Raw genomic sequence first — 18,993 nt, 5'->3', positions numbered from 1 at the left:
TCTGTACGTTGGGAAAGCGCCCTCCACTTCAGAACAAGCTCTCCTGCTGCCCTTCCTGGTTCTTCGCTTCTTAACTATTCCACTTGTATTTTTGGTGTACCAAAGGTGGTATCATTCCTAAAACATTTCTTCTTCTGCCCTTCCCCACAACCAAACTTGGAACCTGGGTCTCCTTTTCAGAAGCTGATGTCTTCGTTGGTGCCCAAGATAATATCGGCCATCCGACAACTGATGGTAGTCAGTGAGGTAAGAGGGCCTGTGTTTTGCACACGCGCACACCGGATATCTGCGCATCAGCAGTCAAGTGAGGCTCGAGAATTGCCCGGCGCAGCCCCGCGTTGGTGGCAAATCCGTGCAACATCGCACCCTTGTGTGTCCCGCATTTTGTGTGCCCCCTTTGGCACGCTGCGATGCGTCAGGTCCGCTCACACATTCTCCTCGAGTTATATTGAAATAAGTAATTCTGTTGGCTCATCCTCCCTGTGCGGAAGAGTTGTGATGATCTGGGGTTGTTTAGCTTCGAAGAGAGGCAAGTAAGAGAGGGTATGTCAGGTGTACAAAATTCTGTCTGGGCTGGAAAAAGTGGATAGAGAGGCATTTTTCTCCCTCGCCTCCCTCAAACCCCAGTTGAGCCATTGGGGCGAGGTCAAAGGCACGGGTTCTTCACCCCGCAGAAATGAACTATGGAACGCCCTTCTGCCAGATGGTGGGGGAGATGGAGGCTTTACAGGGGGTGTTGGACGCATTCCTGGAGGAGAAGGCTCTCCATGGCTACTGGTCCTGATGGCCACGTGGCCCCTCCAGCAGCAGCGGCGGCGGCAGTGTGACGCTGCACAACAGCTGCTGGGGAACTTGGGTCTGAGAGGCTTTGCCCTCCTGGCCTGCTTGGAGCTGTCTCTGGGCAGTGAATTGGCCACTGCAGAAACTGAGCGCTGGCCTAGATGGAGCATTGGTCCGACCCGGCCAGCCTCTTCTCGAGCTCTCGCCGCTAAGATCTTTGGCCTGTGGCGTCAGTCGCCATGTTTTCCTTTCCTTTCCCTCCTGACCACCCCGAAACAGACCCAGGCGAGCGAAGCCATGGAGGTTTTTGACGAACTAATGGAGACGGAAGTGGGCATCATCGTGCAACATTTCCCGGCAGTTTTTGGCTTCTGCCTGGAGGTGAGTATCATGGCCTGGGGCTGCTCCCCTCACCTCTGGCCCTTCCATTTTTTTGGGGGGGGGGACTGGACTTGCACTTAAGGGCCTCCCCTTAACACCTGTTCGTTTCCAGGTGGCCTCCAATCCAGCACTGGGCAACACCCTCCGAGTGAAGGCTCTGTCCTGCATCAGCTTCTTCATCAAATTCAAAGGCAGGGTGAGAACGGCAGGCCTGGATCACTCCGCGGGGGGTGGCGGGGGCTCTTCTGGCCTCGCTCCCAGGCAGACCTGCTCAGGGGGCCACCCTCCTTTCTTCTCGCCCCCCCCCCCAGGCCATCCTGAGGCACAAGCTTCTCTCGCCCACCCTGAATGCCCTTTTCCCCATCATGAGCGCGGAGCCGCCCCCCGGCCAGATGGACGCGGAGGACGAGCAGGCGGAGGAGGACATGGAAGACCGGGCCGAAGTCCAGACGCCCAAGCACTACGCAGCCCAGGTCCTCTGTGGGTCACGCCGTGGGGTTGGCAGGGCTCCTTGCCAAGCTTGCCGCCCCCGAGCCGTAGCCCTGTTCTGGCGCCCCTGGGGCTGTACGCCATTCTGAATTGAGCCCTGCGGCTGCCCGGCTTCTCACACCCCCGAGATGGCGCTGCTGTGTGGCTGAGGTGCCTCATCTGGGCCCAGTCCCAGCATGCAGCTGGGTCCTCCCCCAGTGGCTGGGGCATGAACCTCCTCCCGTCCCAGCATTTGGCTCTGTGTGGCCGCCTCTGGCCCCTTTCTCAGTCCCAGCAGGCACCTGGGCTTCTCTCCCATGGGGTTTTGCCTCTTCCTCGTTCCATCCCAGTACCCCTAGCCCAGTCACCCCCACATTCCCCCTGCAAGCCCGTCTCCCATACTCCTTTGCAGCAGGCCGCTCCGCTCATCCATGTTTTTCTCCTCTCGCAGGTGGTGGATATGTTAGCTCTGCACCTTCCCCCGGAGAAGCTCTTCCCCCACTTGGTGAGTGTATTGAAGCGGGAGGGCCTGAAAGGAAGCCGGGAGGGCTGAGAGTGCCTTTTAAGACTCTGATCCCTTCCCTCCAGACGCCCCTGATGGAGCCAGCGCTTCTGAGCCCCAATCCGTACCACCGCAAAGCCGGCCTCATGTGCCTGGCAGTGCTGGCCGAAGGCTGCGGAGATCACATCCGGAAGAAGTACGTAGACACTTTCCCCCCTGTCATCAATTCTGGGCGCACAGGGGTGCCAGATTTGATCGGTGTGGGGTCCCAGTCCAGCCCTCTAGGATGCCTCACAAGGCTGCGCTCCCTTCCTCAAACTTGTCCGGGCCTTTCCCAGCTCTTGTTTTTCACGCATACTAAATGCTTCAAAGGCTTCTCCTAAAGTTTAGTCAGTAAGAGCTTTAAGCTTTATGGGTGTGGGGTATTTCTGGCCCCACTCCTTTCCCTTGGCTCCACCCACCGCCAGATTGTGACCTTCAAAGGCTTCTCCAAAATTGGATCTGCTGTGATTTTTCTTGCCGCCTCTCAACTCTTGAGGTTTGCCCTTATGTATTTGTTCTGTTCTCAATGACTCATTTTTTTTTCCTGCTCAAGCAATAAGGGGGAGCATGCAGGTCCCATGTCAGTACAACCACCCTGCAAGGTAGATTATAGCTGAATTCCCATTGGAGCAGTGTTTGGAGGCTGCATTCCAGTGGTGATTGGATTCAGGAGCCAAAAGGAGCAAGGCCAAAACAATGGCCCATTGTAGCTTTACTACTTTAGTGCCAGAAGCAAAGTTTTCAGAGAGGCATTTGGATCTTTTAGAATGCGGAAGGAGGTCTGTAAAAATGCCAAGAAAACTCAGAATGGTTAGCAGTTGGAAAGGGGGTGAGCCAAAATGTAAGAGAAAATATTCTCAGGTCCTTGAGAGAACAAATGTTTGTTTTGGGAAGGGCAGTTCCCTTCCTGGTTGGCTGTTCCTCTTTCCCCAGTTTGTGTCACAACGCATCTTTCTGATGTGCATTCTGATTCTCAAGAAGGAAATGGGGGTGGTGTTTGGGTGGCTGGGGCTGGCTTTGGCCCCAATCCTGAGGGTCTGGTCTTGAGCCACGTGTCTTTGATCCTTGCGTGAGCACCACACGGGCAAGCCGAGGCCAAAATGCACGTGTCTCAGCCCTGTTCCCCGTCCGGTTCCAGGCACCTCAAGCCCATGTTGCAGGTGGTGTGTCAGGCGCTGTCCGACGAGAACCAGGTGGTGCGCAACGCAGCGCTCTTTGCCTTGGGGCAGTTCTCGGAGAACCTGCAGGTGAGCAAAATCGAGCGCGGAAAGGGAGCTATCGGTGGTCGGGCCTTGGCTGAGTGAGTGGGAGGAACCGTACAGCAACCAGCTGTGGTGCATGCCCGGAATTGAAGCACAGCTGGAAGGGCATCAGGTCAAGGAAAGCGGTTGCAGTTGCACTGTTGCCAAGTTCTGCCTGTTCAGCAAAAGTTTGCTTAGCAGAAAAACAAGTACTGATTTCACCACTGCTTGTCAGACAGAACAGCGGTGCTGAGATCCATACAGCAGTCCCCGGTCTCAGGTTTCCAGTCCAAAAGACATAGCATTAAAGGAAGAGGGTTTGGGGAGGGTAGAGGAAAAGAAACCCAGGCATCAGTTTCTGCTTTCAAACTGGGCGTGGAATGGAGCCATGCAGTCTCCTCTTTCCCACGATGCAGGAGGTGCCACGTTCAGTGTGGTTTTAGTCACAAAACCCTTAGTTTGAGCAATACTGTCAATTTCTTTTCTCAACACGTGAGCAGACCTCTGAAAAATAAAACCGTGACTGTTGAGGCATAGCCAGGTGCCTAAAGCCAGTGAGCCGGTGTGGCATAGTGGTTAAGAGCACGGGACTGGGACTCAGGCGATCCGGGTTCTAGTCCCCGCTCAGCCATGGAGCCAACTGGGTGACTTTGGGCCAGTCACAGCCTCTCAGCCCAACCTACCTCACAGGGTTGTTGTTGCGGGGATAAGATGGAGGAGGAGAATGATGTAAGCTGCCTTGAGTCCTTTGTAGGAAAAAGGCAGAATATCAATAAATAAAATAAATAAAGGGTCGGGCCAGGCCAGGCCGTGTGTCTACCTCGCGCTCTCTCTCCCCCCTCCCCAGCCGGACATAGCAGAGTACGCGGATGACATAATGCACCTCCTGCTGCGGTACCTGGAGGGTGTCCATCCAGGCCACACCAGCCACCTGGCAAAGGCCTACTACGCCCTGGAGAACTTCGTGGAGAACCTCGGTGAGAATTCCTGGCTGGCGGCTCCAGACCCACCCTTTCCCTCGCTCTGTCCTCCTTGTGTTGCCCGCTGCTACACTCCCGGGCTCTAATTCCGTTCTGTGTCTCCCCCATGTATGGAACGGCCGTGGCCGCATCCCACACTAGCCATTTTTAATTTTAATTTCTAAACTGCCCGACAGCTGAAGCTCTCTGGGTGCTTCACAGAAAGCATTAAAAGAAAAATACATTATGCGTTAAAAACTAAAACATGCTTGAAAGTTTAGAATACCAGATTTAAAACCACATATCAAACAGGTTAAAATACAAAATAATTTAACCTCATTAACAATATGCATACAGAGGAATGCTAAACAGTCTCATATGAGATGATAGAGAATTTCTCCTTCATAGGTCACAATTCCCTTCTCAGCAAAGAAAGCCTGGAAGGTTTGATAGTGAGGGAAACTATCTACAGAGCTCTGTTTATTTCTTCCTTACCAGCTTCCCTAGCTTGAAAGGGCAGCCAATGATTGCCTTTCTGTTCATCCTCTTGAAGTTTCATTCTTTGAGGGTTCTGCTTCGGCTTCCTCATTCTCTACTTCATTTAGGAATGCGAGTGCTTTTTTGGCCTCCCTGGTGTGATCCGTAGCTGAGGAGTAGCCCAGCTCGTGGCTCTGTCTCATTGCAGGAACATAACCTGGGCCAACACACACAATGCTCCAGCTCCTGCTATAGCTGACCTAGTGGGGGGAGCCAAGCGAGCGCGGGCAGTGAATTTGTGCCGTGCGTTCTGTCGATTCTGTGCCGCTTTCCCGTGTTGCCCCAATCCCCCTTCTCCTCTCCTCGCTGCCCACACAGAAGGGAAGATCGAGCCGTACCTCCCCGCGTTGATGGAAAGGATGCTCACCACGCTGAGTTCCCCCAGCAGCCCCCGCACCAAGGAGCTCGCGATCAGCGCCATCGGAGCCATCGGTACGCCGCACCCCTTCCTGGGACGTGGCCCCTTTGCCCCCCTGGTTGCATCCCTCTCGGCCCCTTAATTCCGGACCAGCTGCCCCGCAAGTGGGGAGGGAGCACCCCAGAAGGAGGCAGACCTTGATACATAAGGGGCACCCCCTGAATTCACTGCTCTTTTAAGTCCTGCGCCAGGCCGGTGTGATGCATAGAAGTGGCTTTGCACAGCCTCCCCGAATCTTGTGCCTTCCAGGTCTGTCGGACTCCAACTCTCAGCATCCCCAGCCAGCCGGGTGTTGGAGTCCAAAGCGTCTGGCAGTCACAGGCTCCCAAAAAGTGAGCTTTGAGAGTTCTCTGCTGCCAGATCAGCAAATCTGTGGGTGTTGGGAAGGAGGACGATGGGACAAGATCCCTGGATCTTTTTTAAGGGGTACCGCAAGCGGGTCAGAAAAGGCAGGAGGTTTTTTGGCCCAGTCCCCATAGGTCTGTGAAGGCATGATAAGAACTCGGATCCCAAAGCTCTGGGTTGCTTTTTTTTTTTTTTGGTAGTACAAAACTAACCCTCCTCTTCCTCCCCCACCCTGGCCTTTAGCCCAGGCGGCTCGGCAGTCGCTGCTGCCCTATTTCGAAACCATCATGAAGCACCTGAGGGAGTACCTGCTCACCATCCGGGAGGATCTCCGGCCCGTCCAGATTCAGTCCACAGGTCAGCAAAAGGTTTTGGAGCACTTTTAGGGTTTTTCCTGCCCGTAAGAAGCTTCCAAGGGAGGACGGCTCTCTCGTTTGTAGCTGTTTTGTCTTATGCTTCTGCAAAAAGCATTCTGCACAGTGGAGAGGCTGTTATCAGTGGGTGTGATTGGATGCATTGCTTCTGAGACCGTTAATTCAGGCGTTGGCGGAAAAAAGGCAGGGCTTGCAGCGGATGGGCGTGGGTGAGGTTCTGGGTTGCGAAGTACCTCTGAGAAATTCCAGGAAATAGGCACTCGTTTTTCTGAGCCATCTTCCAGCGCTCCATGAATAGATTAAGCCCAGGTCAAGGGCTGAGAGGAATTAAAGGAACTGGACTCATTCTTAGGTTCTTCGGCTAAGAACTTGAAGCTAAACTAGGCTGGGTTTTTTGTATTTCTGGCCGCACCTCGTTTACCTTTGGTCCATCCACCGCTGCGGCAGAGCCCTAGAAAGCTTCTCCGAGCCTGAATTGGCTTGCCGGGCTGAAAGAAAAGACTTCAGGAAGTGCGACTCCCACATTTGCTGGCTGGGGATGCTGGGAGTAGTAGTCCTGCACATCTGGAGGTGCACCGGCTTGGGGAAAGCTTGCTTTGCTTTTCTTGAGAAAGCAACCTTCAACTCTCGGAAAAGAGAGGAATGAGTCGCGACAATACGTTGCGAAATGGGCATCGGTCACTAGTCGGTTTCCAGACTCAATTCGTTATGTTGGCACTGGCTTTGAGAGCATTCAGCGGCTTAGGTCTAGCCTACCAGAAGAAGCACCTGTTCCTCCCGCACGTTCCTCCCTGAGCGCCAAGACCATCTTCAGAGGCTCCTCTTCGCTGTTCCTTCTCATGATGTTGCACCGGGTGACTGGAGAAAGACCCTTTTCTACGGGGGGCCCTGTCTCTGAAATGCCCTTTCCAGATCCACCGGTCTCTTCACTGTGTATATTTAGCCTGAAGGTTAAGAATTGTTAACCTCCTTCCAGCAGAATTGTTTTTCTTCAGTCTTGTTCTTCAAATAAGTTTGGGGTGTGGTTCTAGGCAGGCGGAACCATGATGAGGTGCTGCAGTGCCCCGACTTATTTCTGTGCGGAAGTGCGCAGAACCACAAGGCTGCACAAGGTGTAATAGTAATAGATATTTTCATAGTTGTCTTCATTTTAGTGCTTTGATGGATTTTTGAGGGGGCTTTTCCTGTGATTAGAAGCCGCCGAGGGGGTCTTTGCTGGTCGGGTGGGGTGCAAATATAAAAAAAACAACCAGGAGGTGAGTCATGAGCGTGCCTACCCTTCCCCGGGTCTTCAGCCACTCACCTTTGGATTTTTCTCCAGAGACTCTGTCTGTTCTCGCCAGTACCATGCCCAAGGAAGCCTTCCTGCCCCTGGCGGAGGAATGCTGCCAGCTCGGGCTGGACATCTGCGAAAAAGTGGATGATTCGGATTTGCGCAAGTGTGCGTAAGTGAACTCTGTTTCCTGCCCTTTGTCTGGAAAATGGTGGGACGCATTCTTTTACTGTGGCTGTTGAGTAAGGCTTTGTGCTGGGGGATGGCGCACCCTGGCTTGGCAGGTTTCACTGTGGAGCAGGGCATTTCTGTGTGCAGAAACCCAGGCTTCCGAAGGGCCACGTTTTCCCAGGCGGCTGTGCCCCCTTCTCCGGTCCGCTGCCTCTTGCCCCGACCACCAACCACTTAGTGGCTTCCTTTCCCCCATTCTGAAAGACTAAAATGCCTCTCTTGAGGCTTAGGTCCTGGAAGTAAGAGTTTGAAGCAAGATCATGCTGTCATTTTGGGGGTATTTTTGGCCCACCTATCGCTGGAACATGGCCCCTTGAGGACCACTCTGGGATGGACTTCTGTCCTCAGGGTGAAAGAACCCCTAGAGCACGAATTCCCCAGTTCAACTTCTGGCCATCTCTACTTAAAGGGGTGTTACTGCTGATTGGATGAGCCTTTGCAAAAAAAAAAAAAAAAATCCGATGCTTGGACGGGGGCTTTCATGCAAAAAAGTCAGCTGGACTCTGTAAAGACCACTGCTGTCTTAGCCCAAAGATTCTTGGGGTATCAGTCCCTGGGGTTCTGGTCCAGCCAAGGCACCTCACTTTTAGATCCATGCATATGTAGGAAGAAACAAAACCACCCATGTCAGAGCTGATATGCCGATTATTGGAAAAATGATGAAATATGGATGCAGAAAACGAGCGAAAGAAAGCTTATTGGCGGCCTGATACCACCCAAGTTGCCTGGGTGTGAGTGATGGGTGAAGTATTTTCTCCAGACATGGACAAAAGGCAGTGCCTCTTTTCATGGATTTTATAAGGTTCCTCTCCTCCCCTGTTTCAGAGACTGTAACCACTGCTCTCTTAGGAGACGGAGGAGAAGCAGATCAGCTTCATTAAAAGCAAACAGTTTTGGTTCTCACAGCAAAAGCAGCTCTTATCTAAGGACTATACTTGGGGAAATAGCTCCAGGACCGTAATCTCTGGTGTGCATAAGGCCTTGGCATGGCTCCAAAAATTATCCTGGCTTTTGGACACTGGGAAAGTTAATTACACAGTAGGTTGCACCTTACTGACTAGGTCACTTTTCTTCGGATAGAATCCATCTATACAATACATCTGGCTAACTTTTGTCAAACTCAAAGTCAGGAAAACTTTTGATACACAGAGAAACATGCACAAAAACACATGATTACCTACACAGTCCTGAACCTTGCTTATAAGAAATGAGAGACAAGAGCAACTCTTAGGAAGAATCCCAAGTACAGTTGATCCAGTCAAATTAATTTTGTAGACATCTTCTGTGATTACACAAAGCAATATTTGTCACATACTCTGCTGGCATTTCTTTGCAAAAAAACCCCCAAAAACACCCTGAAAAAGACAAGTGGTGGTGTCTTTACAAACAGGCTGAATGATACTTTGATAGACCTTCCCTAAAACATTTTCCCTTTGGCTGTCTTGGACTGCAGCTCCCACGAATTCCAGGCACTGTGCCCATGGGGAATCATGGGAAGTGTAGTCCAGCATGGATGAGGGGCCCAGGTTGGGGAAAGCCTTCCTTGGAGGCGTCTTCTGCTCCGGGTGCTGTGTGGAGCAATTCCCTCCTTTCAGCATCCTTTTTTAGCATCATTTAACAGCGTGGTCTTGCCTACGCCGTCTTGCTACGCTGTGGGGCCACCGTTTCCAAAATGCAGGCCGGTGAGCAAGCAGACGCCTGGCAGGTGTCTCTTCCTGCCCCAGGTACAGCCTCTTCGGCTCGCTTTCCTGTGTGATGGAGGACTCCATGGCCCCGTACCTGCCGCGCATCACGACACTGTTGCTCTACACCATCAAATCCACCGAGGGCATCGAGGTGAGGATGTGCCGCGCCCGGCTGGTAAACCCTGCCGGCCACAGGAAAACTAGATCTTTGTCTTTATTTTTAAACAAAAAGAACCGGAGGTGCGTTCTGGGTTCACATGGGGAGTAGAACAGGGTGATTTCCAGAGTTGGGAATTTCTGGAATATGCCAGCTGGGAAGCAGGAAGAGGCTGCCAGAGCACTGGCTGTCTCCCCTCTCGCCAGCAGGCCCCTCAGCCCCAGAACTGAGAGAAGCAGAGAGTGTCAGGATCGCCGAGCAAAGGGCACGGCTGCTCCATCTGCTTTAAGCCTCTGCCAAACCGGCCTTCCCCAGTCATGTGCCGTTTGGTTGCCTGGTGTGACAACAAAGGAATTCCTGCCCATTAGCCGTGCTGGCTGGGGCTAATGGGAGCCGCATTCCAAAATATCGGGAGGGCACCGAGGCAGGGAAAGCTGGCTCTCAGTCGACAGAAGGGCTCTCCCTGCTTTGAAGTACCTTTTGCAGAGGCAACCAGACAGTCTTACAGGGTCATTGAGATTATGGCCAGCAAGATGCCTGGCTGGGGGCCTACAGATGCATTTGGGGGGCGGGGCGGAATCGGCCAGCTTGTGGCCTTCTGGCAGCTTTTGCCTACAACTCCCATCCATCCTGGCCAGCTTTGTCAATAGCAAGAATCGTGCTCATGGTTGGCCAGAATTTCTGGAGGGGTGATAAATTGTCCAGTCCAGCTACCTAGAGATAAAATTACAAGTGTGAATACGTCAGAGTTTATGTAACAACAGGGCTAAAATGCCAGGAGCACTGACTTAGTTAATTAACTGGTGGGGTGAAAGTGGACGCTAATTGATATGGATGAAATTTAACAAGGAATGAAAGGAAACAGCCTTTTGGTCTAACAGAAGCGAATGGCTTTTGTTTCTGTTAATCCACTCAGCTGATGGGTCTTGAAATGGGTCCTGTCTTAACACACTCTATCACCAACACCTTAAGTTTAGCAGACTAGCTAAAAGCGCCTTCGGTTAACCCAGCCTAGCTGGCAGGGAGTGATGGGAATTGCAATCCAGCCCATCTGGAGTGCTCCAGGTTCTTAAAATATCCTCCTTTTTGAGAAAGCTGCTGCATTTGGTGGCTGTTCCAGAAATCCTGAATGCTCTTCACTAACTGGTGTGCCCCTGTTTTCTTTTGCATTTGGCATTTGCTTTGCTCAGCCTCAGTTTGGGAGTGGAAACTCTTTCCTTTTGTTTGATGATGAAGAGGAGGAGGCTGAGGTGGAAGGAGAGGAGAGCTTATCTGACGATGAAGAAGATGACAACTCAGAGCTCATGGGGTAGATACCTAATTTGGAGGGAGACATTTGTTCTGGGAGTGTGTCAATCTTTGAAAGGGGGTGCCGCCTGAGCTTCTCTGCTAGCCCAGTTCTCATGGAGGGGGTCAGCCTGCAGAGCTCGGTTCTGTCCCGTTGCACTGAATGTCCTGCAGCGACTTGAGCGTTCCCGCCAATGGAAAACTGCTGGAGCCTTATCCCTGAGAAGCTAGTCTTCTGCATGCATGGAGCAGTGCTTGCCTTCCAGTGAGTGGGTTTCCCCCCACCTGCACTCCAAAGTGGTACATCCCCACTTAGACCTTGGAGCATGGCAGAGATACCGGCTGACGAGTTCTGCATCCCTTCATCACTAGAAGGGTTGATGAGCCAAGCTGAGGGCGCTGTTACAGCAAGGAAGGTTTTCTGCAAAAAGCAGAAGCCTCACCCAGACAGGAACACAAAACATGCACCAAAATGATAGAAGCAGATGATAACAATTGCAGAAGGGGATTTGAGGAGCACGTTACCCAGAATATTAATGATATTGCTAAGAATGGGAACAACCAAGGGGCTGGAACAATTCCCCTGTGAGGAGAGCGCACCGTATCTGGGGGCTTTCGCTTTGGGAAAAGCTAAGTGAGGGAGGACCGTGGTCGAGGTGTGTAAATCATTCCCAAAAACTGGGTGGGGAGAAATTTCTCTCCCCGTTTCGTAATACTAAAACCCAAGACTGTCCAGTGAAGCTGGTAGGTGGGAGGTTCTGGATGGATAAAAGGAAGGACATCTCCATGCAGAGCAGGGATTCGCTTCCGGAAAATACAGGGCTGGCCACCAATCTGGACGGCTTGGCAAGGGGATTGGACCCAATCCTGGAGGGGAAGGCACCTGTGAGGGGCTACTAGTTCTGATGGCTACATGCCACTTCCGGTTGTGTCATGTCTCTGCGTACCAGTTCCCCGGGGAACATCGGGGGAGATGAGCTCCCGTCCTCCTCGTGGCCGGCTGGTGTGGGAGCAAAGCGCTCCGATCCAGCAGGGCCGCTCCCGCAGCGTGGTCTGAGCCAGCCGGTCTCCTCCAGCTCTTTCCTCCTCCTCCTCCACAGGCTGAGCATGGCGAACACCTTTATGGAAGAAAAAGAGGACGCCTGCATGGCTCTGGGAGAAATTGCCACCAACGCCAGGTACCTGAGTTTCCGAGTTGTGCGCCTGCACTTCAGCCCCATCTGTGTCTTCCTTGGCGAGCACGGAGGTTCCTGGAAGAGTTAGGACTGCGCCTTGGCTGGGGGGTGGTGGACACCGAGGTCCTTGGGAGGGGAGACCGGAAGGGCCTTCAGGATCTGCAGCTGTCCGGCAGGGCAGGGCAAAAGCCAGCCTAAACACCGGATCGCTCTTTTGGGGCTTATGGGAGTCGGGGCTTGGGTCCTGCCATGTGAAGGGGGTGGTGTCGGCTCTTGGGGGCTGAGGGGCTTTATGTCACATGAAAAGGGAACGGCTGTGGATATGGAAAGACGAACATTGCTAGATAAAACTTCCCAGCTGGTAGAGACGGCTGGTCATTGCTTACGCACAGCCCTGCTTTTCTCCCTCTCTCAGCACGGCCTTCCTGCCCTATATGGAGAACTGTTTCCATGAGATCCACAAGCTTCTGGAGGTAAGGGTGGACCCAGAGGAGCAGTTCCAAGCCTTCCTGTTGAATATGCAAGAGGCGTCGTGTGTGGGGGGAGGGCGTTGAGTGCGGGGAGAGAACCATGGCAGAGCTTGGCTATGCCCTGGCTGAAGGGCGTTGCATCTGAAAAGGTCTTTGAGGAGTCAAGCGTAGCATATGGGTATGTGAAACTCCTTATTTAGCCCAGTGGGGAAGGTCCTCAAGCAGCCGTGGGGGCACTGCAGGCCCAGAAGGCCATGGCTCCTTTCCCCACAACCACTGACTCCGCCTCCCTGCTTCTAAAGGCCTGACGTGCCTCTTCTGGCCCTTAGTTAACGTAACAGCAGGACTTTTTCCTATTTTGGTTCTCGGACTGAGGGGAGGTTCCACGTGCCGGCTTGTAGCGTTGCAACTCGGCCCAGTTGCAGCCCCCACTGGGATGGGTGGGGAGGAGAGACCAGGTCCCAGCCTGAACCCGCTTGGAAGGGACTCATCGGCTGCGGTGAATCTACTTCAGGGGGATCTGGAGTGCCGCCTGGCCCTAACACGCTGCTTCCCTTCCAGTGCCCCCACATTAGCGTGCGGAAATCCGCCTTCGAGGCCCTGGGCAACTTCTGCATCTCGCTGAGCACCCTCTGCAAGCGAGACCCGTCTGAGCCGCAGGCGTCTGGTGAGTGGGTGGGCAGGTGGGCACCTGGCCTTGAAGCCCCCAGTTGGGGAAGAAAGACCCCTCTGCAGAGACACCCCTGGTGAGCCGGGCTGGTCTTCCTGCAATGGGCAAGGCAGGCTGGACGGAAGGCACAGAGGCCGGGCAGAGCTGAGGCGAGAATTCCTTCCTGTACGATGCCGGGGCCTCCAGCTTGGAGGACTTGACGAGGGAATCGGGCCGGTTCTCGGGGGAGCTGGCAACCTGGGGCTGCCTCCCGCACACAGGCAGGAGGCTGCTGCTCCTTCTGTTTCTACTCACAGTTTTTCTCCTCCATCATTCAATAAAAATCTCCTGACAGTTTACAAAACTTTTGGAAACCTTCCAAGCGACAAAACTCCTTCGTGCCAGTGCTCAGTGCTAAAATAATTAAAATGCCATTTAACAATTTAAAAACTGGGTAAATATAAAGGTTCTGGCCCAGTGCTGGAATGAATAAAATGTCGGTGCCGGATGCACCTTTCTGAGGACGAAGTTCCATAGCTGGGGGGCCAGAGCAGGAAAGGCTTTTCTCGTAGCAGCCCCCCTCACCGCTTTCAGGGAGGGCTCTCGGAGAAGATCTTACAGTGCAGGAGGGCTCTTAGGAAGGGGACATTCCCTTAGATCGGGGTCGGCAACCCGCGGCTCTGGAGCCGCACGTGGCTCTTGGACCCCTCTGTGCCTACCTCCGTTGCCCAAAATACGGGAGGCCCCGAGTTACAAAACACCAATAGGTGAGGATGAGGAATGCTGCAGCTACGCCAGCAGGTTGAGTAAATTGCGACATTGGAGGGAAAGAGTGGAACAAGCTTCCTGCAGGCTCTCATGTGACTCAAACCCTGCTGAAAAGATTCTCTTTGTCCAAATGTGATCTCCTTCCTCTGAAGGATAAAAGCTGCGCTTGGGACCTGTCACAATTCACAGCACTTGACGGTTTATCTGCTAATCAGTCACTAAACTCACCTCTATCTACGACTTCCCCCAGTAGGCCAACCATGGAAATCAAAGAAAAGTTTCTGAAGAAAACCAAACGTTTAATGATACGTGGGTAGATTCACTTGCTTTTACTGCTGAGGAACTTATGGGGTTTGCTGTTTAATGCACACAGCCCTTTAGCACTGACTTTGACCCTGCAGGAAGCTGTTCTATTCAAAACATATGGAAGGAGTCCTACTAGTTTATAATGTATGTAAGTTTAAAAATGACAGTTTTTAGTGACTGAACAAGAGCTGCAGCTAAATCATAAGGAAGATATACGTAGCATTAAGGTAAAAAACGATATATGCAGCGTTATCTTCATTTCAGATGTCAGAAGGGTTTTGTGGCTCCTGGTGTTTTGTGCAGGAAATGGGTCCAAATGGCTCTTTTAGTGTTAAAGATTGCCGACCCCCTGGCTTAGATAATCAGCCCCTAAAACCTGCCCCCAGTTCTGGGCTTTGTGGGATTCCTGGAAGACTCTGGCTGGCCTCTGTATGACCAGGGAGCTGAGAGGGAATCAGGAGGTCTCGCTCTTCCTGAACTTGGGGGCATTTCTCCCTCCAGGCCTCCAGAAGCTTCTGTCGCTGGTGCTCCCAGTTTACATCAAAGGCATCCGGCAGGACAAAGAGCGCCAGCTGGTGATGGGTGTCTTGGAAATGCTGGAAAAGGTGCTCAAGTCGTGTCAACAGCAGGCCCTCCAGGAACCCGGGCGGCTGGCGGAGCTGTGTCAGGTGATCCGGGAGGTGCTGGAGAAGAAGGTGAGTGTTTTGGGGTGCAGGTGGGGTGGCGCTAGAGGAATCCTGGGGCGAATGATGCCTGGCATGCATGGAAGTCTGTCTGTATCACGGCGTGGAAGGGAGCAGATACGCAGGGATGGGGAAACGGAAGGTGCCCAAAGAATGACCCTCTGGCAAAATTATCTATGTATTATGCATTTCTTTGGGTGGCTCAAATGATCGAGTGTGTCAAAAGTTTCAGTGTCTTTCTTTGTGTTTTCTTACATTTAAACAATGTAAGAGGAGGACGCACTGTTGTGAGTATCCCGATACTTTGCATTTACTGAATACAAGTAAAACGAACGTGCCATGTTAAATCTTTCCAGGGCCGAGACGTTTCGGCCCTCAGCCAGTGCTGGGAGATGATGGAGTCACAAGCCGAAACAGTCGAAGGGGCAAAGATGGTCCGCCCCACTCTGCACCGTCAGAGCATTTGCCAGTGCAAATGGGAAATACGGGGATGCCAAGTGATCCTGCGCAAACTAGCCTAAGTTGCAGTGGGGGAAAAAATCCACTACAAAGTTTTCCAGAAAACCCACATCACTGCTAGAAACAGTTTAGTTTCGTTTTTCACAGTATGTGGTATTTGCACCCAAAGCTGGTGGCTGAAGTGCTTCTGTTCAGGATTCCAGCCGTGATGTTCATTCCTTTGCCTCTCCATCGCTGTAGTTTTCAGTTTCCCTCCTCTTTAGGCTCTCTTTTCCCTGAAGGTCCTTCTTTCTTCTGCTAATCTTGGGGTTCCCTTGGGTTAGCTGAAACCCGCTCTCATGCAGGGGGGGAGCTATTTGGGCTAGAAAGCGATGGGTTTCGTTTGTATAATGATGTTCCGAGCTGATACAGCGCTGTAGAAGTGCGCAGGTGCTCCCATTACCTGGGAGTTAATTTTGACAAGCATAAGCCTTTGTCCTTTTAAGAAGAATCTCCCACATCCCTTTCCAGACTGCCTGCCAAGATACCAGTTTGGATGATGATGAGGAGGAGGAGGAGGATGAAGAAGAGGTGAGCATGGGGATTGGCAGCCTCAGACGCCCCCTTGTTTTTTCCTTGACCCCCACGGCTCCTTGGAAAGGTGGTGGTCAGGTGGGCGGAGGAATCCACACACCAGCCCTTGTACGTAGGATATTAAGTACAGAAGCTCATTTTAAGGGGAGGCATGATAAGAGATTTAAGATAATACACCGGGTGGAGAAAGTAGAGGAGACCTTTATCTCCCTCTGCCATAACACTTGAACCCAGGGTCATCCCTTGAGGCTGATGGGCGGGAGGTTTAGGGCAGAGAGAAGGAAGGAAGGACCTCGTCACACAGTGTAAAACTGAGCTCTGGGTTCACTGCCCCGGGAAGGGGTGATGGCCTCCGATCTGGGTTGGGCGAACTCGTGTGGGAGGAGGCCGTGCTTGCTGGCCATGGGCCCCCTTCTTGGGAAGAGGCGGCCTGCCTGCACACCCCAGTTGCCGGGGAGCTGGGCAGGAGGAGGTCCTTCACCCAGGCCACGGGACGGATCCTGTGGACGGCCAGTGTGCCCCTGTGCGGATGGAGAGCTGGACTGGAAGCACCTGGGTCTCAGCCTACAAGGCGGTTCCTGCTTTCTCGGAAGGCGTGCTCTTTTGTTTTGGAACACTTGATCCTCTGCTTCCTGCTAGAAAGCGCCGCAGGGCAGCTTGCGGCTGCGAGGAGTAGCAAAGCGAATGGTGGAAGCAAATGCCGGCGGTTTCCGTGGGGCTGCAGGGGGGCTGCTGTGGGTCCTGAAAGGCAGGGCTCCATGGTGCTCGCACCCTGGCCTGACCGGCGTCTCCCATGCCTCGCCCCTAACCAGGCAGGCCCACCTCCCAGTTGGAGACGGGGGTTGGCTGCAGTCCCTGGCACCGGGGGCTTGCGGGACACGGCCGGGCTTCCCGCTGCCTTCCTGGCGCAGCCCCTGCACGGCGGAGGAGAGGGGCCCCGAGGAGCCAGCTGCGTGCTCTTCCTCCCCACTTCCACGGTCTTCCTCCTCCCGCTCTCCCATCCAGGCGGAGTACGACCTGATGCTGCTCGAGTACGCCGGAGAGGTGATGCCTACGCTGGCCAAGGTCGCTGGGGGGGAAGCCTTTGCCCCCTACTTCGCCGGCTTCCTGCCCCAGTTCTTGAACAAGTTGGTGAGTCCTGGGGAGTGCCGGCCCGGCAGCGCCCTGCCCCTCCCTCTCTGTGGCCTCTTGCTGCCCCTTTCCCCTCCCAACACCCCCGGAGCCCCCATGCCCTGATTCCTTCCCCCCTTCCTCATTGCTCTGGGGCCAGTCCGAGCCAACACTTCTGTGCATCCTTCCGGAGGCCTCCACCTTCTTCATCTGAGGTTTTCTGGAGCCCCCTCTGGATTTTGGGGTGGCTGTTGGGCCTAAATATTTCTGCATGTGTATTTAGGCACCGCCGACACACACTCTTCTCCCAAGCTGGGCGCCGTCTTCTCTCCACCGCAGCTTTGGTAGACGGGCAGGCTTGGGAGAAAAGCAGGCACATCCTTGGTGAATTTCATGGTGGACACCCAAGTTACAGTAGCTTTCTCCAACCCTGGGGGCCCCCTGGGTGGGTTGGGACTACTGTACCCATCACCCCCAGCCATGGGAGTTGCAGTCTCCACCTATTGGGCTGGACTGCCTTTTCTGCCTTGGTTTCTCCAAGAATTCAGATGTGGGGTCCCTTTGGGGTTCCTTGCTCCATCCAAGGCACGGAAAGGCCGGGGCAGAGTCCGTTCCCGCTTGCGGTCTGTGTTCCTCCATTGACCTCCCTCTCCACCCTCCCCGGCTCTTCCCCCCCTCCAGAAACCCAGCTGCACCTGCGCAGAGAAATCCTTTGCGGTGGGCGCCATGGCCGAGACCATCGACGCGCTGGGGCCCGCCTCGGCCCCCTTCGTGCCGCGCCTGCTGCCCGTGCTGATGGGCGCGGCGCGGGACGCCGACAGGGAGGTGCGCAGCAACGCCATCTACGGGCTGGGGGTGCTGGCGCAGCAGAGCGGGGCGGCCATGCATGAGTATCCTTCCCTGTGACCGAGCGCTGCCCGCAGGCACGGTAGCTCGGGATGCCGCTCTTGCAAGAGCTCCTCCGCCGAGGGGTTTTCAAGGACACCAAGCCACCTCGGGGGTGCTGAACCTTCGGCCCATGGGCCGATCAAGCCTGCGTAGAGAAGCGATCCAGCCCACGGGGGTTTCCGGGCAGCCGCACCTCCTGACCCCCAATTATCGGGCGATGCCTTGGCGTGCGTGTAGCTGTTTTCCTTCCCTTTTAGGCACTTGGGAGGTTTAAGGCCTGAGAGTAGGAGCTTTCTGTTGCAAAAGGCTCTGATTTAGGGTATGTTGCCTTTGGTCCCAGCCATGGCTGGAATGTGTCCCCCCTCATCCTGCCCTAGGATTGTCTCTGCAGAGCGAGTTCAGCAAGGTCTAAATGGCGGGGGGTTGGGAACTCTCTAGGCCGTTGCAACAAAGGTTTCCAAGTCCTGGCTTTCTTTCCGCCATTCCCCCGAGGTTTGAGTAATGGAAATTGCGAGAGGCAAGCGCAGCAAGAAGGTCAGCCAGGAGCACTCAGTCTTGTCTGGTTCTGGAGTTTTTTTCCTGCTTAACGCTGCGAAACGCTGCAAGCTCCCAGGACACAGCGCACGTAGGCTGGCAGAAAAACAGGATTCAGCCATCCAACTTTCCCCCAGTTGGCCTCCCTCCTGGTGTGCCAGACTAAAGCTCCTATCAGCCGGCTTGGGACTGATGGGAGTAGTAGTCCGGCACAATGAGAGGGGCCCCATGCGGGGAAGACTGCCTGTCACCTTGCAAATTTCCCAAGAGGGTTTATTTTACAACACTCAGTCTGAGGTTCTCTTGCATGTTTTTGGACCTTAGGAAGCTGCCTTGTTTCCCCTTAACTCCCCTCCCCTTTTTGCCCGACCCAGACATTACCCCAAGCTGTTGGGGCTTTTTTCTAACGTCATCTCCCAGGAGCGGAAAAACCGAGTGGCCGACAATGTCTGCGGAGCCATCGCCCGGATGGTCATGACCCATCCCGAAGGGGTCCCCATCGGACAGGTGAGAGCTGAGCGTGTTCCCTGCGGAGCTATTCAGGGCCCACCTGTCCCACGCAGGAGGACGGCAGAAGGACCACCACCTTTCAGCCCCAGTGTTACCTACCCTCTTTGAGTCTTCGCACTTGCCTGCCTCAGCTGCTCTTTATTTAGATTAGCTGCGCTTGGAAAGCTTCAGCCACTGGGCAGTCTAGA

The 18,993-nt window shown here is 53.8% G+C and overlaps 1 protein-coding gene across 2 annotated transcripts in view; it reads left to right on the top strand.

Annotated features, from left to right (window-relative positions):
• Positions 1-18,993, top strand: part of IPO4 (importin 4) — a 33,013-nt gene that overhangs the window by 10,016 nt on the left and 4,004 nt on the right. For both annotated transcript variants that reach the window (XM_044420955.1, XM_044420956.1), the window contains exons 7-27: positions 181-246; positions 1,060-1,161; positions 1,274-1,357; positions 1,473-1,634; positions 2,081-2,134; positions 2,218-2,327; positions 3,312-3,420; positions 4,262-4,391; positions 5,229-5,342; positions 5,917-6,030; positions 7,369-7,492; positions 9,276-9,387; positions 10,584-10,702; positions 11,781-11,858; positions 12,271-12,328; positions 12,887-12,992; positions 14,550-14,743; positions 15,701-15,760; positions 16,769-16,894; positions 17,555-17,763; positions 18,670-18,802. In XM_044420955.1, the coding sequence (XP_044276890.1) occupies positions 181-246; positions 1,060-1,161; positions 1,274-1,357; positions 1,473-1,634; positions 2,081-2,134; positions 2,218-2,327; positions 3,312-3,420; positions 4,262-4,391; positions 5,229-5,342; positions 5,917-6,030; positions 7,369-7,492; positions 9,276-9,387; positions 10,584-10,702; positions 11,781-11,858; positions 12,271-12,328; positions 12,887-12,992; positions 14,550-14,743; positions 15,701-15,760; positions 16,769-16,894; positions 17,555-17,763; positions 18,670-18,802 (2,364 nt within the window). The remainder of the gene's footprint in view (positions 1-180; positions 247-1,059; positions 1,162-1,273; positions 1,358-1,472; positions 1,635-2,080; positions 2,135-2,217; positions 2,328-3,311; positions 3,421-4,261; positions 4,392-5,228; positions 5,343-5,916; positions 6,031-7,368; positions 7,493-9,275; positions 9,388-10,583; positions 10,703-11,780; positions 11,859-12,270; positions 12,329-12,886; positions 12,993-14,549; positions 14,744-15,700; positions 15,761-16,768; positions 16,895-17,554; positions 17,764-18,669; positions 18,803-18,993) is intronic.

The sequence above is a fragment of the Varanus komodoensis genome, unplaced genomic scaffold, assembly GCF_004798865.1.
Source record: "Varanus komodoensis strain SLA01 unplaced genomic scaffold, ASM479886v1 scaffold112, whole genome shotgun sequence".
Lineage (NCBI taxonomy): Eukaryota > Metazoa > Chordata > Lepidosauria > Squamata > Varanidae > Varanus > Varanus komodoensis.
The sequence above is the reverse complement of the archived record's forward strand: the minus strand, read 5'-3'. Positions and strand labels throughout refer to the sequence as shown.